This window comes from Notolepis coatsorum, assembly GCF_963971535.1.
Source record: "Notolepis coatsorum genome assembly, chromosome: 14".
Lineage (NCBI taxonomy): Eukaryota > Metazoa > Chordata > Actinopteri > Aulopiformes > Paralepididae > Notolepis > Notolepis coatsorum.
In genome coordinates this window covers 50,324,559-50,345,447 of record NC_140178.1, presented here as the reverse complement: position 1 = coordinate 50,345,447, position 20,889 = coordinate 50,324,559, and the positions used below count along the sequence as shown (strand labels likewise).

Below are 20,889 nucleotides of genomic sequence, written 5' to 3'. Positions count from 1 at the left end.
GAAATCCCAAGATCACATAGATTTTAATATTTTCAAATCAGGAGCTACGTAGTCTCAAAGAACAGGGGCACAGAGGAACCACCCACATCCATAATAGAAAGACTTACTAGGGACAATATGGTGGGAAGAGGACAATTATCCAAGTTTTATGATGTGTTGTTATCAGGATCGGATGAGAGCTCTTTGAGCAGTTTGCGGGCATGGGAGAGGGACATGGGGGTAGAAATAGCAGAAGAGGACTGGGAACAAGCATGTGAGATGTCACAGACACTTTCAATCAATACCAGGTGTAAACTCCTACAATATAAGTGGATACACAGAGTATATATGACACCAGAGAAATTACACAAGTTTTATCCCGTGATCCCGGATGAATGTACTAGGTGTGGGGTAGAGATAGGGACCCTATACCACTGTATGTGGGAATGTGAGAAGATACAGGAATATTGGAAGGAGATATTGGAACTCATATCGGAGATGACAGAGATAGAAATCCCGACCGATCCTAAGTTATGTATACTACACTTATACCCGGAGAAGTTCCCAGCTTATATTAGAAAGAGGAAATTGATACATTTTTGTTTGCTACAGGCCAAAAGAGTGATAGCTCTAAACTGGAAGGAGATACAGAGACCAGGGGCTAAACAATGGTTAAAGGAAGTGTCAGAAAACTTAGCAATGGAGAAACTAACATACATACAGAAGGGAAAAACAGAACAATTTGAAAGGACTTGGTCATCGTTTATACATTTCCTGGAAAGGGTAAGAATCTAAAGGAGAGAGATAGGAAACATGAAAGGTAAGGGAAAGGAAAGGAAAGGGAAAATGGGAGGAAGGTTTAGGGGGAAAAAGAGAAGGAAAAAAGAGAAAAAGAAAAGAAAGGTGGATGGAGGTATAGAGAAGCCGAAGAACAGTTGTTTATTTTTATCTTTATTTAATTTTGTATTTTTTTATTTATTTTATTTTATGTATTTTATTAGTTTGTTTTTTATGGTATTTTTATTTTTGTGCTGATATTTCCGTGGTTTCTGGTAAGTAATTTAAAGGAGAGCTATTGGGATGTTTCTTTCACTATGTGGGGACTTTTGCACAGTTCCGGTGAATCTATGGAACACCTCGGAAAGGTTTGGAAAAAAATATATATATATATATATAAATAAATAAAATAAGAGGATCATTGTTCTATATTTCTAATCAGGTACTGAAAACAACATGGTTCTATCTCAGGATCTTGGGACATTTTAAGGCTGGGCTCCCACCACTGTGTGGACGGGTGCCAAATGCCACACAGGCTGCCACTTAGGCGGGTGAGAAATCTCGGACATTGAGAGTTGGATACGTGGATACTGTTGATGTGAATCCATAGAGCTGGGGAAAGGTACTGGACACCGAGGAATGCCGTTTATAGGATAGTTCCCCCTTATAAATTAACATTAACAATAATTATTTCTATTGTAGTATGTCTGCGGAAATGTCATTTGTATTATAATTAGGGAAGGGAGGGGATTGGAGGGTGTCTTTTTATTTTTGTCATGTGCCATTTTCTGCATATATGTATGTTTGTGTAAAAGAAAAATTGCAATAAAAACATTGTTAAAAAAAAACTTAATAAATAAACAAAAACGAAAAATCTACTTATGTAAAAGAAAATGTCCAGTAGGCGGAACTAAATAACAGATACATCCCTATTACATGCAAGCAGCGTCTGATGGCCGAATCTGTCGCACTGTAGATATATACAGTATTGTTACATCCAGACATTTATGATATACAAGATATACAAATATACAGTACTGCTTAAGAGGCAGAGATCAATAAAAGAAAATATATACATTTGTGGAATCGAGGGGGAAGAAACTACATGCTATTTCTGTCTGTCATTTCAGCACCAGGCGCTGTCCATCTTATTACCTGCATGCGCTTCAAGGCTACGGCGCCTATTGCCATAGATAGAACAGTCTGAGCATGCGTAGTGAGCTGTGGCGTCATCGTTATAGACTATGCGTTTACAGTGGCTACACGGATCCACTGAACCGATATTTTGGAAAATCTTCACTTTAAAATGCGTTTTCGAAAATCTCTGTTTATGTTTCTGAAAACACAGTTTATGTGTGGATGAAAGGCCCAAACGTGGAAGAAAATGTGCGTTTTGCAAAAGATCCAGATACGTGGGGTCATGGCCTGAGTCAGTAGACTCCGCATTTGCAGGTAGAGTGGGGGTCGTCACAGTGGTAAGCAATGCTATAAAACAACATTCCCTGTTTTTAAAAATAGTATTTTGCCTTATTCACAGTATTTCCTGTTAAGTTAAGATTGCTCACATTTATGGAATAGCCACAAGAAAAGCCCTAGTGTTCAGTTGCAATGGAAAAGAATGAGGAAACGTCAAGGAATTCCACGCTTGAATGCACTTGTATGCCTGTGTGTGTGTGTGTGTGTGTGTGTGTGTGTGTGTGTGTGTGTGTGTGTGTGTGTGTGTGTGTGTGTGTGTGTGCGTGCGTGCGTGCGTGCGTGCGTGCGTGCGTGCGTGCGTGCGTGCGTGCGTGCGTGTGTGTGTGTGTATCTGTTTGTCTGAGTCATGTTTTGCAAGAGATCTTCCCTTAGTGTTCTTTGCTTTCTGTCTTCAGTGAGACAACGCACCTGCCTGACTCCATGCTCCATGCTGCAGGAGTGGAAGCATGTAAGACGCACAGGAGTCGTTCAGGTGGTTAGAATTGGATACGCACTTGGAGACAACGAGGGATAGAGAGAAAGGGAAGAAGGGGAATAGCACCTATACCTCAACACATCGACATTGTGGTAAGGCCATTTTTGGATTAATTGAAAACACAAAATCTACTAATACCTGGTCTGCCCAGTGTCTGGTTCAAACGAGGTGTCTTACTTCCATCAAGGGGTGGGCAATATACAGGTAGAAATTATATATACAGATAGAAATTATATACAGGTAGAAGCGATATTTACAGGTATGATATACCGGTAGCCCCTTTCGTGACTGTGATCACAGTCACGAAAGGGGCTAGATATACCGGTAGAAATAATATATCGGTAGACATTATATTTACAGGTAGAAATGTTATACCGGTAGAAATTATATTTCCAGGTAGAAATTATATACCGGTAGAAATTATATACTAGCAGACGTTTTAATTTTTTTATGATATTACAAGAAAAACAAATATTGTGATATCTATTTCCTGTCAAATTATAAATATATCATGATGTAGAATATCGTCCACCCCTACTTCCATCTGTCTATTTTACAAACATGGCTCATTTTAACATTTGTATTGGCATAATGGTAATGGTTGGCATGGTGGCGCAGTTAGCACTGATGGTCCTCAGTTTGAACCTGACGGGGGGTGTGGAGTTTGCATGTCCCCCCCCCCCGTGTTTGTGTGGGTTTTCCTCCCACACCATATAAAAGACATGCATGCTAGGTACATACTCCATGCCGTGACCCTTGACCAAGGCACTGGCATTACAATTGGAGCTGGTCCCCAGACTCCCCAGGCACACATGTCTGTGGCTGCCCCTGCTCCTATAGTTAGGATGGGGCAAATGGCTCCTTCCAACTGGAACAATTTACCAAATTATGTGGTCTCAATTTGGTATATTTAAAACTATTTTATTTATTTATTTGGTATATATAAAACTACTTTTTACATATTAAAACCTCGTTGCTCATGCTTTTAGTATTTTTTAAGACAAATACAGCCAAACAAAAACAAGATCAAGCACGAGACAATCTATATCTGAATCCATTACTAATAATGAAATGAAAAAATAAATGACTGAGTATAATGGAAACAAAACCACTAACACATCAAATAAAATATTGTAGTTTTTTGGTCAGTCAGCCGCCTAATAAGCACAATTCAACATAATATACTAATGTACCATCACTCAGAAATATCTGGCATGTTCAGCTCCCGTATGTACCTGTAGAAGGGGTCCCACACCTTGTCATGTCCAGCTCCCATATGTACCTGTAGAAGGGGTCCCACACCTTGTGAAATTTCCTCAGGGAGTACCTCAGACGAAGAACCATATAACTCTGTTTTAAGTTTATCTAAATAACAATGTTTTCAAACTCCATTATCTAAAGATGATAAGTTAGAGTGTTGTGTTCATTCATAGTTAAAGATAGAGGTTGAGTACTTTATTATATAAAGATGGTTAGAGTGTTGTGTTCATTCATTAAAGACAGTAGGTTGATTACTTTATTATCTAAAGATGGCAAGTTAGAATTTTTTGTTCAGTCATAGTTAAACACAACTGTAATTGTGTGAATGCTCCAGTGACGTACAGACTTGCGTTATCAGAATACCCAAGGGACAATGGATAGGGAGTGTTCCGAAAAGACATAGAACAAGTCAGACCAGAGATATGATCAAGAGACGCCCATAGCAGAGTTACTTGTTGTGCTTTAAATTTATTATTATTCTTTTTTTTATTATCTTTTCCCCCCCTCCTTTTTCCAATTTTTTTCTCCCATCCCACTGTTAGTCGTTATGCCAATTCCCGACCCCCTTCCTGGTTGTTGCGCACTCCCCCCTACTGTTGGTCCGGGAGGCCGGAGACTGTCACATGCTTTCCTCCGACACATGTGCAGCCAGCCGGCAGCCAGCCTGGCAGCGCAGATTCTCACCGGGAGAGTGTAACGTACCTCCCTCCAGATCCTACCCTCGCTGTGCAGGCGCCCCGACCGAACTGTAGGGGTCGCTGTCCACAATGCCCAGGACCCACCCATCAGCTTTCCCACCCCTAACACTGCAAATTGTGTTAGTATGAACGACCAGCCAAGCTGATAGCAACGCCGAGAGCTGGATTCGAACCCAGCGTCTCCAGCGTTGATGGCGAGCGTCTTGCCCACTACACCACCTAGCCGCCTTTAAATCTTTTAAAAAAGTTGTTAGTCTACCTACAGTAGCACAACAACGTCTGTATAGCCTATATGTTATTATGGGTAAAACACTAAATCGCACTCATCCACTACAATCAGATTTTCTTCTTTGCTTTTTCTCTTTGGTAGAAAAGGTGATGATTTACCTGAGTAAAAGTAGAAATACCCAAACAGAATCACACTCTGGTAAAGGTAAAAGCCCTCCAATCAAATTCCACTGAAGTAAAACTATACAAGTATTTGCTATTGAATGTACTTACACCACAACATACTCCATGAGGTTCTTGTATTTCAATTATGATTATTTCCTTAAAGGAAAACTCCAACATTTTGGGAAATTCGCTTATTTGGCATCTACCCTGGCGTCAGACAAGACGATACATATACCCTTTTTCTTCTCTGTGCATGCAGTAGGAGTAGGAAGACACGCACCGTTAGCCTATGTAGCTTAGCGTCAGTCACTGGAAGTAGGTTCCTCCATTAGCCTAGTTCCCAACATCTTCCTACTCCTACTGCATGCACAGAGAAGAAAAAGGTATGCATCTTCTTGTCTAACTCCAGGGTAGATGGCAAATAAGCTAATTTCCCAAAATGTTAGAGTTTTCCTTTAAGTTAGTCGGCTTGAACTGAAAGTGCATACATCGACAGAAAAGCTATATAGTAACTTCATGGTTCAGATAAAGGTGAAGCTGAGAATATTTATTTTGAGTGTAGTGGAGTTTAGTCCCCTAAAATTGTAATACTCAAATAAAGTAACCTATACCTAAAAATGTCATTCAGTATAGTTTCCTCCCCTCTTTTTCAGTAGACATTTTACATGGGATTCCCACTACAGCTGAGTATATACTGTGTTTTTGGTCGATGCGTAACAGTGGGGATTTTTTTTGTTATCAAATTTTTCTTTATTTTCCCTTTTCAACACGAAACAAGACAACACAATACAGTACTGTAACAATAATAATAAACAAGACATCACAGGACAATAACAGCAATAATAATAATAATAATAATAATAATAATAATAATAATAATAATAATAATAATAATAATAATAATAATAATAATAATAATAATAATAATAATAATAATAATAATAATAATAATAATAATAATAATAATAATAATAATAATAATAATAATAACGATAATGACAAGATAATCAATTAAATCAGAATAATGAAAATAAAATAGTTATAATATAAATTAAATATATAAAGGGGAAAAAATATTATATATATATATATACTATAAGGTGAGACTATGAGCACCCTTCATACCCAGTATCGACTCAGTGGGGATTTTGACGCCTTCTCACAGCAGAATCTGACTGATATTTCATTGGACCGTCAGAAAAATTAAGCGCAGTTTAACACATGAGTGCCAGCAGGGGGGCGCACGATTTATCGCTTGAATGCCAGCCTTTTTGGACTGATTTTCCGATATTTCATGATTTTCGCGGAGCTATTTCTATATTCTATATTATTGCTATATGTGTCTAATACGCCCGTCGCTTATCAATGACTTGCTTGCAGTCAACATGTATGAAACGGGTTGTTTTTTTCATCTGTACATTTCCGTTTTATACCGTTTTGAAAAACGGATGTTTTTGGAAATTACTAGAAAAAAAAAGATTCCGTGATAATAGCTCTTTACTGGAATACACACAACACGTTGTCATTTTCCGGCTGATTCATGATCGTTTTCAAATAAACGCTAGATTATCGATAGTATATGTGTACTTATGCACGCTAGTGAAGGGGACATGTTGAGATATATTTGAAAAATACATCTGATTACCCCAAGACTGGTAAAATAGATTCCTTACCTCACATCAGATGTTCTGCAAAAAGATTATTCCAATTCCTGATCGCCATTCCAAATATCGATCGCATTTATTGATCCAATGTTATGTACTCGAAACACATATTCCACGCTGCTCTGAGGGTCCACAATGAATGCAATCATCTCGGTTACATGCCTGAGAAGTAAAATGTGGATTCCGTTTCCCCCCCCCCCCCCCCATGCATTTCCATTGAGTCCAATCCAATGGGTGCATTACCATCCGGGAGACGATAGGGGGCGGTATTTTCCCTGTTCAAGCTCATAGACAGTCCCAATGATAACGTGAGGCTGGATTGATGAAAAATGAATGGATATCGCTAATAAAAGCAATAACCATTAAATAACGAGATTTCTCGTTGTTGGCACTCAACGCATGGCGGTGAACAACGAGATTTCTCGTCGTTGGCACTCAAAGTGTTAAGGGACAAGGAATGCAGAGCCACCCACATGTGATAGATTTCCTTCTCAAAAGTGAGATGGGTTAATTTACCGCTCCGCATCATGATATCATGACTGATAGACAAGAAATAAGCCACACATGCACATGCCTACACAGACACACACGCACACAGGCACACACACGCACACAAATATTTATACTCCAACAGGGAACAAGCCGTTTATTTCTACATACCTTCGTTCCCAGTAATGCCAGTAACTAGTTACTAAGTAACTAGTTACTCTAATCTGATAACTTTTTCAGTAAATAGTAATCTAACTTGTTACTTTTTACAAGCCAGTAATCTGATTACAGTTACTTTTCCAAGTGGCTGTGCGTTACTATTTAGTTACTATCTCATAATGCTGATGATAAGAGAGCCAGGGGTACAGTCAGCTAGACCGGCGATGGGACGTGCGCTCGCGCACGCACGCACACAGCCACGCACACATGAGAATAACAAACTATAATACCACGTTTTATATTACACAACGGTTTTACAATTTTATTTTTAATTAAAATTATACGATATACATTTTCTATTTTATTTCGTTTGGGAACCACTGTCCTAGAGTGCCTGAGCAGTGGACAGCTGTGACCTTATATGGCCTGATGGCTGATGATGTCTCATGATGACCTGTCTGAGCAGCCAATCGTGATTTATGACATTAAATAAAGCATTATTTAAAAAAAAAACTGTTGTCATTCTTATGTTGTGGCAGCAGCAGGGGGGACAACGATGACTTGGTAACCTAGTTACTTTCAAAGTAACTAAGTTACTTTGATAATCAAGTAATCAGTAAAGTAACTAGATTACTTTTTAAAGGAGTAATCAGTAATCAGTAATCAGATTATTTTTACAAGTAATCTGTGGCATCACTGTTCGTTCCTGCGCAATCCCAGGCTAAAACCCATCCCGTTTCAAGAGAATCCAGTCTCGTTTCCTGGAACGCGAGATATTACGTGTTTTCTGTGCAGCATGCGCATTTCGTGCGGGTTGCTCGCCTGACACCTATATTATTTCCAGGTCAAAGGTAAACATGACCATACATAGAATGGTTCTATTCACAAAGCCACCATGGGGGGGGATGGGGTCGTTTTCTGATGCTGGGATCATCACAAATGCATGTTTTATGATGGGGTTCTGTAAAATAGACGTTACCTTTGTCAGCAGGTCCACCAAAACCCTGGGGTGGCCTTGCTCCGAAGTGTCTGAGTCAGAACAGGAACAATTTAAATAAATAACGTTAGTTGGCTCTAGGCGATCGCCATTGCCGAACGTTAGTTGGCTCTAGTCTGGAGATAACGTTACATCCGGCTGACTGTTTAGTATAATAATAATTTAAAAATATATAATTAAAACGAGTATACTCGTTTTTTGGTGTTCAATGAGTTAACCAGAACAGTACCTGTCTTTCTGAGGTCTGGTTATTAACAGAACGGAACCTACCTGTCTGTCTGAGGTCTGGTTATTAACCAGAACAGAACATACCTGTCTGTCTGAGGTCTGGTTATTAACCAGAACAGAACACCTGTCTGTCTGAGGTGTGGTTATTAACCAGAACAGAACATACCGGTCTGTCTGAGGTCTGGTTATTTTTTTTTTTTTATCCACTTTTTCTCCCATTTTCTATATTTTTCTCCCATCCCAATTTCGTATCATCCAATTCAACCCTCCCCTGTCACGAACGCTGTTTCTTGCCTCCCACAAGCCGGCTGCAATGTGGACTAAGTCATACATAGCACAAGTCCCCTCCGGTACTTGAGGTAACAGCAGTCGCATCTTTTCACCTGCGCAGCTCGATCTCTCAGTGGTGAGGAGTAACACGTGGGAGGCTCACGCTGCCCCTGACACTTCCTGATTCTACTGCGCAGGCGCACCAACCGACCTGTAGGAGTCGCTGTCCACAACGCCCGATCCCCACCCATCAGTTTCCCACCCCCTAATATGGCCAATGTGTATTAGTATGAACGACCAGCTAAACTGAAAGCAATGTGGAGCGCTGGGCTCGAACAGGCAAGCCCAGCGTCTCCGTCATTCGTGGCGAGCGCCTTGCCCACTACGCCACGTAGCCGCCCCTCTGAGGTCTGGTTATTAACCGGAACAGAACATACCTGTCTGTCTGAGGTCTGGTTATTAACCAGAACAGAACATGCCTGTCTGTCTGAGGTCTGGTTATTACAGTACCTGTCTGTCTGAGGTCTGGTTATTACAGTATCCGTCTGTCTGAGGTCTGGTTATTACAGTAATAATAATAATAATAATTGGTTAGACTAGAAGTCTTTATTTGTCATGCAGTTTAACACACACGCAAGTACCAGAACCAGAACAGAATATACCTGTCTGTCTGAGGTCTGGTTATTACAGTACCTGTCTGTCTTAGGTCTGGTTATTAACCAGAACAGTACCTGGCTATCTGAGGTCAAGTTATAAACCAGAACAGAATGTACATGACTGTCTGAGGTCTGGTTATTACAGTACCCGTCTGTCTGAGGTCTGGTTATTACAGTACCTGTCTGTCTGAGGTCTGGTTATTACAGTACCTGTCTGTCTTAGGTCTGGTTATTAACCAGAACAGTACCTGGCTATCTGAGGTCAAGTTATTAACCAGAACAGAATGTACATGACTGTCTGAGGTCTGGTTATTACAGTACCCGTCTGTCTGAGGTCTGGTTATCAACCGGAACAGTACCTGTCTGTCTGAGGTCTGGTTATTAACCAGGACAGTACAGACCAGGCTGCAGAAACAAATTAGTGGGGGGGCATAAAATGTTCTCGGGGGGGCACAATGGTTTTTCAACACAGGTTCCCTTTTATACGTTTCAGCTGGGACAGCGGCGCTGTGGCTTGCTTGGCGCTGCCCACGGTGCTGAACTAAACAGCAGAGAGGCAATTGAAAAATCAAATTTCTCTCTATCTTAAGAACTTTCACTTAAACAAAAACAGACTGAACGGATATATATAACAGACCTGCTGGGGCAGCGGACTGAGAGCAGGGGACACAAACAGGCTGGATAAGATGGTCAAGAAGGCCAGTAGCGTGGTTGGGGTGGAGCTGGACTCTAGCGAGGGTGGCGGAGAGGAGGAACCTTGCTAAGCTCCAGGCCATCAGGAAAAACCCCTCCCACCCACTATACACAGACTTGGCTGACAGGAGGAGCATGTTATAGGCTCACACTACCTAAATGCAGCACTGAACGGCACAGGAAGTCCTTCATTCCGACAGCCATCAGACTATACAATGCATCACTGTGCCTCACTGCATCACTGAGCACAGAGTGACAATTACCATCTTCCTGGACTCTTACTTTTTAAACAGAACTGTGCATTATTACACCTACTGTAGACTTCAGTATATTTTTACTGTATTTATTTACTGTATCTTTTATTCTATTTAATTTTATTCTATTCTTAGGCCATTTGTTTTGTTATTCTTATTTGTGACTTGTTCTGTCTAAATGTTTAATGTTGAGTGATTTGCAGTGTCAAATTTCCCTCAGGATAATACATTTCTATTCTATTCTATATCTTTGAAAAGTCTCCATTTATTCAACACTTCTGAATTCACTGACAAACAACTGAACTGACAAAAATAAGGTGCATAAAAAAGCAAACAAAATTCCTCCACAGGCTACTCACCATCATTAGTAGAGCGGCAAGCGGCGTTTGGGGACAGAGTGAAATCTTCTTAAAACACTGCCCCTCCACTCATTCCTGAACTTTTTTGTTAAGTCCTTCTCAAATGCCAACTGAATTAAATTGGCCTTAGTTGCGTCGATGAAGCATACTAAGGCGATGTTCTGTAAAGACGTTCTTGAGGGTAGAAAACGAATTCTCACAGAGTGCCGTGCTAGCTTCAGTAGTGTTGTTGTTGACATCAGTGCCCACTAGGGCTGTCCCCGACTAAGGATTTGGATAGTTGACTTTGATTGAAAAAAAAAAAAAAAAAAAAAACATTTTTTTTACCAGGGTGGGCACAGCTGACTCAGTGGGCGGGCCCGGCCCCCTAATGCCCGCCCATGGCGCCGGGACTGGGACAGTACTTCATTATCTGTTCTAGTTGTAAGAAGCACAGCATAATCGGAGCAGAACATAGGAGGATATTTATAAAACGGATGACAACATTGAGTGAATTTCTCCACAGCCTACCAGACCCCCCAGGCCAAAGTTCCTGGTGAAGTCCACAAGGTCCTACAACCTACCATATTCCTCACCAGGGTTAAAGGTAAAACTGCTCCCAATGAAAAAGTACCATCGTTTTTTGTTACTACTGTGGAAGAAGTAACCTCGCTTGGACCATAGTTGTTGTCATATGTTTATTAGCTTACAACCCAGGATAATTGGCTTGAGAGCCCCAGCGAGCCCCTGGCCGGGGGGGTCTCGTCACAGGCTCCAAGAGACATGGAATACCTTGACCTTTATACATAGGTCAGAGATGATAGAGAAAGGGGCAGGGCTCAGTGTGTAGACAAGAGATTGGCGATTGGTTTATCATGGGAGACAGGAAGACTGATGGGGAACAAAAGGGTTGATCAATGGAGAAGGGTTGACAGAAACTGAGTAAGAATGATAGGCTGCCTATAGTAGGTGTGTGGGGATAACAAGAATAGGAGGGGGGGGGGCATACAATTCCACTACTATAGGTCTACACTCATGGTCTAAATGACATTTACCAAGGCTGTATCATGGTAAATTATTCATACAAATACTGGTACCTTGGTAAAACTGAAAATACCATCCAGTACCAGTGATTCCAAAGTGAGATAAAAGCTATCTGCGGGTGTAAAGTGTCTCTATTTCTGCTGGTATTTTGCCGCATTGCCTCCGTATTCAATTAGATATCATAAAATAAATGCACCTCAGATGTTAGTGTGGCATTTTAATCAGATGTGACTTTAAAAGAGTTGTGTGTTGTAATCACGGCGAGAGCCTTCCTCACCGCTCCTCCTTCCTCACCATCACCATCACGGCGGAAGCCTTCCTCACCCCTCGTCCTCTCACACCCTTATATGGGCAGCATCCGACCCCCGGGTTCCCACGTTGCCAGCACACTAATTGACACGGCTGAGAGGAATCCCCTCATCAGCGAGATGGTACTTCAGGCCACGGATCCTGTTTTACCCTCGTCGGAGTGTTAACCTTCCTACCTAGGACCACCGCCCCGGTACTCACCTGGACGCCCCGTGCGCAGGGCCGCCTCAGGGGGTGTGCGAGCAGTGCGGTCGCACAGGGCCTCGCGGGAAGGGGGGCCTCACAAAAAAAAAAAAAAAATTATTTTATTTTTTTTTATTTTTTTTTTATTTTTTTGCGAGGCCCCCCTTCCCGCGAGGCCCTTTTTCATCACAGACCTAAAATCTAGTTTTGCTTATATGCTTATATATTTCACATTAGACACGTTTGTAGAATGTGTCTGACTTGTTCCTGGGTCTGCAGTCCTGCAGACATACTCACTATTGGAGCTCAGCCTCTGGGGTTCTGCAGCAGACATACTATTGGTTTCAACGAAGGGAGTGGTTTTACTTACATCATGTGTAGTACGCCGGCGTGAGTCAGCTGCGTTTGACTATTTCGCGCATGCAGCTTTTGACTATTATGCTTAGTTATGCCAGCCAAGACGAAGAAAGAGGTCGGTCATTATCAGTCGGTCGGTCACCAAGGAACGTTGACGAAAGGCCTCTCGCTAGCGGGAGAAATGGCCGGAGCCTTGTCATGGTATAGCCATGATGATGTCGGCTAGTAGCTAGCTTAGCTAAAGGCTAACTAGCGTTAGCTAACCTATTCAGAGGAGCGAGGCGAGGCGAGTGGATGTCTTTTCAAAAGAAGGAGAAGAGAACTTGTGAGCAGATAAATATGTTAGGCAGCAATACGCCGAAAGGTGTCCAGTCTGCCGGAAAGTACTCGAAGAAGAAGAAGAAGAAGAAATTACACCGTGGGCCAAGAAAGTCTCCTTCCAACTTTACCATTGGCGCCGCGTTGATACTGCGTTATGGTGAGTCAACCTATGATTATATTCCCGCCGTGGACCTGACCTATCTCTCTTTCTCTCTCTCTGGAGCCAAACTGGTCGACTAGCTAATATAGTACTACTAGTAGCTAACGGTGTGTGCCTGGTGAGAGCACCTGGCTGTATGTAGCCGCATAGCTTGCAGAACGCAGAAGCAAGCTATGCGGCGACATACAGCCAGGTGCCTGATTGAGCTAACTGTTAGCCAGTTAGCTGTTTAGCGTCAGCTGGGAACGTTCGTTTGATGCTATCAGTTAGCCTTGAGAATAGCAGGCCCTGGCACTGTGACTACGACATCATCTTTGACAGAAGATGTAGTCGGGCCTGCACCATGACAAAGCTCTGGCCATAGCTTATTTGTCCCGACAGCGAGAGGCCTTTCGTCAACGTGGAGACCTGTGTTGCGGCCTTTCGCCCTGCGTTCCTCGTGCAGGTAAGATTAATGAAAATGTCATGACATTACCCCACTCTTCCTTCCTTCCCCTCCCGAATGTTTTGTTAATAACGATGTTTTTTTCCAGGCAAAACATATGCTACTTCACAACATTTGGAGATACGACATGTGCTGTGTGTGAATGGTCGTTTGTGTAGCTTGGGTAGCGTTGGGCCGTTGGCCAAAGCTGTGTGTGGCCTGGTGTCACAGTACCTGGCTAGCCTATTTAGCTGATGTCGGCCATTGGCTCCTTGCTGCTTTGGTTTCTCTGGTATAGACCCTCTTCTTGTTGGATTTAAGTGTTGATCTTTGTCCTTTTGGATCTCTCATACATGCTCTAGTCTCTCTCTAACACACACACACATGACAAACACACATGTTCTCTCTCTCTCTCTCTCTTTCTAACACACACAGTCTGCCTATGGCGGCCTTTCTCGATGGCTAGGCTGTGCTCAAGGATCTTCAGTCACAGTGCTCAGGTATTCTGCCACTGTGTACTCTCTGTTTAGGGCCAAATAGCATTTCAATTTCTTTCCAATGTGTGTCTCTCTCTCTCTCTCTCTCTCTCTCTCTCTCTCTCTCTCTCTCTCTCTCTTGGATTTAAGTGTTGATCTTTGTCCTTTTGAATCTCTCATACATGCTCTAGTCTCTCTCTAACACACACACACACATGACAAACACACATGTTCTCTCTCTCTCTCTCTCTCTCTCTCTTTCTAACACACGTTAAATCTCGCACACGGCCTCGCATTTCTCCCAGGCGGCAGTTGTGATTGGAAGATCAAAAAAAGAGGGCAGGGTTTGAGATAGGTCTATTGAAACAGTGGTGAAACAGCAGAATATAACAAACAAACAAAAATCCGTCAGAAACAGTCAAAGAAGTGCAAAAATCAAGGCCAGAATTACTGGGAACCCACATGTCAAAAAGACTAGTATGGTCCTTACCTCTTAGCCTGCAACGGATTAATCGAATTAAAGCCCTATTTGTTGCCTGTCGATAGCCATTTCAGGTGACAAAATCCATTCAGCGGTTCTCGAGTTACATGCCGATATGTGAGGCGTGCGCCGAAGTACACGGCAGACTTTTTATTTTTTCAAATACCACTCCCAACTCTCGAGCCTCTACCTCCGTCAATCATTTGGCGATCTCGGAAATTATTGGACAGGGTTGTAACCAATGGTACCCCACGTGGGACTGAGCTAATCAGGGATCTAGGTGATAAGTCACGAGCCAAAACAGGAAGAGAATTCTCCGTTGAATGCATTGAAGTCTATGAGAAAATAGTTTTCTGAGCCCTCTCACCTTGTACCAAAACCACTTTTAATCACTAATTTCTTCTACCTGGCTGCTGTATGCATGTTCTCCTACGAGTCGGTACAAGGGCGTCCCGAAGCCGACCGCACGCTTCCTCCGATACGTGCAGCGACTGCCAGTGACGTCTTTTCACTTGGCAGCGAGGACTCTCATTGGTGAAGTGTAACGCGTGGGAGGGCACGCTATCTCCACCAAGTCCTGCCCTCGCTGAGCAAGCGCCGAGACCTGACCTGTAGGCGTCGCTGTCCACAACGCCAGATTCCCACCCACCAGCTTCCCACCCCCTAATACTGCCAATTGTATTAGTATGAACGACCAGCCAAGCTGGTAGCAATGCAGAGAGCTGGGCTCGAACCCAGCATATCCTGCGTTGGTGATGAGCGCAATCTCCGCTACGCCACCTGACCGCCCTTAATCACTCATTTCTGAACGAATTTCTATGAAATTTGGACATGTACTACAAAGGACTTCAGGCTATGGACCAATTTTTTTTTGGAAATACTACTTCTGGACTACTAACTACTACAGAAAAACAAGTTTTTCTACAACTCAAGTTCAGACCTATGTTACTCCATTTAAAAGTGAATTCTCTTTCAGAATGTCATCTTTCAAATGAGACCAGGCTCATGCATGTGCTATAAGTATAAAGTATAGTATTTTGGTTTGCAAGAAAAGTATGCAGTCCTCAAAAACTAAAATGCCCACTTTTGGGGGCGCAGGTTAACCCATTGAAACCGGGAAACACATTTGTGTGTATATGCAGGCTATATAATGCATTATTAGCAGGTGTTTTAGGTCTAAATGGGTTTTAAGAGGTGAGCGTTAGCGGATGCAACAGAACATTTGCATGTATATACTGTATGATTCATGTCACCACTGTTTTGACTAAATAGGCATCTAATGAATGCACCTGCATGATATAATCCCAGTTTTCACTGAGAGATACCATTTGTGCTCTAACGTTTTCAGTTGTGCCAAGTGTGTCGGAATGTGCCCTCAGAACTGCACTGCTTTCAATGGCCAGTAGCCACTGTTACACCATAACTATATTATAATATAATATATTATATATATTACTATAATATTCAATTCTCAAAATTCTATCTCACATGACAGGGTTAAAGACTCCTGATGCATCATGGGAGATAATAACATACTGTTCTCTCTCCTTCAGTGTGGCGATACTGGTAAAAGCCAGTCATTGAAGGAAGCCAGGCCTAAATCCCAGAGTGTGGTCGACTCCACAGTGAACAGCAGCCATGAGATGCAGGCACTGGTCAGCGTCAAGTTATTTTCTTTTCCCCCCTCTTCCGCTGTAGACATTTTATTCTGCTGTATATGGAATCCATTCCTCAACATCTATTATTTTCTGTGTTGCGAACAGATATGGTAGCATGTGTGACTCACCTGGATTCAAACCAGTGTCCCCTGCATGGGGAACAAAGCATCTACCCATCAGCCGAATCCCCCCTGACCAAGATATTATTAGGCTTCTTAATCAGGAGGCTTAGCAAATTAATGTAGACATTCTGGACAGAAGCACCATATTTTCCTCAAATGCTGCCCATAGCTTTCCATTTCTAGGAACCACTTCCTGCAAATACATAATGGTGGCCATCTTGGATCTTCAAGTTGGCCGCAATGTAAAAACATATATCTCAGCTTCTAAGCCACTTAGGATCATAATTTGTTCAGTACACTTCCAACATGCTTTTCTGCATGAGCACCTTGTGTCACCCACTCACTCTTGCAGCTACATTTTACCAGTTCATTGCATGCCTTGGAGGCCACAGGTAACATGTTTGTAACAACCTCACAGTATGGCAGACAAGAACCCAACAGCAACGACACAGTAACAGTGCAGGCAGAAACTGTTTAATGAGTAATCAGGGGTCAATACCAGTATATCAGTTCATGTAGCAAACAAATTCAATAAGGGAGCAGGCAGGAGCAGTGTAAAGACTAAACAGGGGTCAATACCAGAATATCAGTCCATGTGGCAAACAAATCCAATAAGGGGGCAGGCAGGAGGAGAAGTCCCAAATCCAAAATCCAACAGGGGGGGTCAATAGCAGAAACGGGCAGGATGAAGCAAGATAGCAAAACGCTGGATAGCTAGGTAAGACACATGTCACCAGACCCCAATGAGAAGCACCCCAGTTTACAGCTAGGAGGTGCAAGCGCACTGGTGTATTATAGAGAACACATTTATGGCAATACACACTGGGTGTTGCACAGCAAAATAAGGCAATGGGATAAATCTGCTTTATCCTACTCAAATAAGGGGGCTTGTAGGGTAGTGGGTGTTGTTCACCACTAGGGGTTATGCCCAGGGCTAGAATGCTCCTCCCACATCCTAGCCTATAGGTTTGGGCAGTGGAAGCGCCAAAACACAGACAATACAAAAATATAGTAATTATGAACGCAGCCCGAAGGTGAGAGGCCCGGGTGGACGTCTCCCCCTCCCTATCTCGTAACCCATCACGCCTTCGTGCTGAAAAAGCGTTGAGTCCTGAAACGGGGACACAGCGCCCTCCAGGCAAAGGCCTGCAATAGTGTCCTCCTGCCTGCAATGAAGTCAGAACAAACCAAGTAAAGCTCCCCTGTTCGTGGGTTAGAGTGGCAATACGCACTTTCAATATCCTCGACAGAGAGGGGCGTTTCACAGAATGAAACGTGTTCCAGAGCACTGCGCTCCAATCCTCCATATTTTAACTAATACAGTTCATACAATTCACAGTTCCAACAGCACAGTTAATATAATCCACAATTCCAATCACAGTTCTCGTATTCCTCCACTGACAGCTCTGGAAACAGTTAGCTTGTCAGGCTGTATTTCGAATGTGTGATACAAATGTATCCACTGGGAACATATCTAGTGAATACTTTGCTGTTTTTCTGGACTTCCGTGATGCGTTTTGGAACTTACACTTGTTTATTGTATTAGATTTATCCGTGACTCCTCCTGTGGGCACAACAGCAAAGACAGCGGGAACAATGGACCGAGTTGAGACTGCAGGGGAAGATTGCATGTCTCCCTGCTGCGGACCATTCTGTCTCTCACTCTGTGTTCAAAAATGTTGCCATAGATGAGTGCATTGTTATCTTTACTCTGAAAGCGAGATTACAGGTCTTACCATCTAAACTGAATCTCTCCATCTGGTTTGCAGGCAGTCATGCTCCTCACTGTATTCATCATGACAATAACCAAATAGCTGAAACCATGTTCCACATCTTAAATGGTTGCCATGTATGCAGGGGCCTCTACATAAGTAGGCATGACAGAATAGTAGATTTGATAGCCAAATATATCTCTCTTATTTTTAGGTCCTCCATCACGCTGTTTAAGCATTCTACTGTGAAGCCAAGCATGTTTAACCTGTGCAATGATGATTCCATGTTCTCTATTTCATTTCATTTCATTTCAAACCTTTATTTATACTCGTGAAAGCACTGAGGTTTCCCTCATTTACAGTGATGACGAGTTAACAAAGGACACAAATATCATAACAGTTAATAATTACAATGAATTACAATTACTGCAATGATGGATTAAAAACAATTACATGATTCAGTACATAGGTCAAGTGCAATGCCTTTAAACTCCATGAATGACGGGAATGTTCCGAGCTTTAGAGTCTTTTGCAGGGTATTCCATGTGTATGGAGCATCGTAGGAGAAGGCAGATTTTCCAAGCTCAGACCGAACTCGAGGCACCCTGAGCACAAGCCGATCATTCGAACGAGTTTGGTAGGTGACAGCACTCCAGACCAACAAAGATGTAATATAAGGTGGAAGTTTGCCAATAATTGCTTTGTAGATAAAAAGATACCCATGATAACTACGTCACAACGAGAGAGATGGCCAGCCTACCCTCTCATACAAAAGACAATGGTGAGTATCATATTTGTCACCCGTAATAGATCTTAGGGCGGAGTGGTAGGCAGAATCCAAAGGCCTTAATGTAGACGCAGACGCATGCCTGTAAATGACATCACCATAGTCCAATATTGACAAAAAAACAGCCTGTATAATTCTTTTCCTACAGAACATAGGAAAACTAGCACGGTTACGGTACAAGAAACCGATCTTTTGCCGTAATTTTGTAGCTAGGTTATCTATATGGAATTTAAAAGAAAGTTTATCATCCAGCCATATACCAAGATATTTATACTCACTAACTCTTTCAATATACAAACCATTTGCTGTTGTTAGGTGTAGCATGTCATAATCTATAACCCTGGCTCTAGAAAACATCATAGACTTGGTTTTACTAGCATTAAGCACTAACTTGAGCTTAGCTAGAGCATTTTGGAGAGTGTCAAACGCAAGCTGCAGGTTCACAATAGCTTCCTGAACAGTATCCGCAATGCAGTAGACAACTGTATCATCCCCATAAAGATGAGCCTGACAACCTGCTAGTGCTGAAAGACTAGAAACAATATCATTAATATAGATTGTAAAGAGGACCGGCCCCAATACCGAACCCTGTGGTACACCCTTAGACAATGGCAGGAAATCAGATTGAAATGCTTGAGATTGAATGCTTGAATTGAATGCTTCCCATTGTCCAGGGCTGAAATAATGTCATTAGTGACCAAAGTAACAGCTGTAATAGTACTATGATTTGCTCTGAAACCTGATTGGTGAGTACTTAGCACTGAGCAACTTGAGAAAAAGGTTTCTAATTGGTTGTTTACCAAGGTCTCCAGTGCTTTGGCTAGGCATGATAGTTTGGAGATAGGACGATAGTTATCCATCTTATCCCTATCCCCCCCTTTATGCAAGGGGAGCACCTTGGCAGATTACCACACTTGCGGGACTATGCCAGATGCAATAGAAAGGTTAAAGATGTGTGACAATGGCTCACAAATGACAGGGGCTGCCAGTTTTATAAAAAAATAGTCTAAATTGTCCACACCAGTAGAACACTTAGGGTCTATGGATTGCAAGATATTGAGAGTTTCACTAGATGAAAATGGCTGGAAGGAAAATGTAGGTACACACGAGGCATGATCGAAGATTGGGCTAGGGTCAGAGTCAACATCCAGTGGAGCCAGCCCAGTAGACAACCTGTCAAATAAGGACCCAGCCTCAATGAAGTGTTTATTGAAAGCAAGACAAATTTCCTGAGGATCCGAGATTTTACAATCAGCCACATTAATACACAATGGCAATGTAGCAGGGTTATTTTTTGACAGGTTTACTGCACCCCAGAATTTAGCTGGGTTAGAGTAGGAATTCGAGACTAAGTCTAAAAAGTAATCAGATTTAGCCTTCCTCACAGCTGCAGTAGTTCTATTTCTAAGTTGTCTGAAGGAAAGCCAGTCTTGCGTATCTCCAGTGCGTCTAGCACGTGACCATGCAGAGTTCCGCTCAGAAAATAATGCTGACAGCTCACTTGAGAACCACGGTGCCACCCTATCCTTAATCCTAGTCCTTTTATAAGGAGCATGTTTATCTACAAAGCAATTAAATGTCTTTATAAAAGAATCCAGTGCAGTTTGCACATTATCAGACCCTGCTAAACATAGACTATTATTAGTAGCAATGTCCTCCAAAAAGGTTTGGGGGTTAAAGATTTTAAGATTTCTCCTTTGAACAATACGCGGTCTTGATTTCAGCAGCTTTGTGGATCTAACACAGACCGTAGGACAATGATCACTAATGCCTAAATCAAAAACACCACTAGCAGAGATCCTGTCACATCTGTTAGAAAATATCAAGTCAATGAGAGTGGATTTAGCATGATCTTTAGGGTTTGGTCTAGTGCTCTCAGTAATCAACTGAGTAAGGCAGAGGTTACCACTCACCTCCTTCAGGTAACTAGAAGCAGCATTTCGCCAGTCCAAGTTAAAATCACCCAGCACTAGCATCTCTGAATTAGAATATAATGACAGTATATCCATAATTTTATCAGTAGCACTAGCCTCAGCTTTGGGAGGCCTA

The 20,889-nt window shown here is 42.2% G+C and overlaps 1 protein-coding gene across 4 annotated transcripts in view; it reads left to right on the top strand.

Moving 5' to 3' along the window:
- Nucleotides 1–2,639: 2,639 nt before the first annotated feature.
- Nucleotides 2,640–20,889, top strand: part of LOC311241128 (uncharacterized protein) — a 113,240-nt gene continuing 94,990 nt past the window's right edge. Inside the window, exons 1-3 of one of the 4 annotated variants that reach the window (XM_084329837.1) lie at nt 2,640–2,799; nt 11,333–11,413; nt 16,115–16,216. In XM_084329837.1, coding sequence (XP_084185963.1) covers nt 16,205–16,216 — 12 coding nt within the window. In that variant the 5' untranslated portion in view covers nt 2,640–2,799; nt 11,333–11,413; nt 16,115–16,204. The remainder of the gene's footprint in view (nt 2,800–11,332; nt 11,414–16,114; nt 16,217–20,889) is intronic. The other 3 variants (XM_084329838.1, XM_084329839.1, XM_084329840.1) reach the window with 3 other exon arrangements.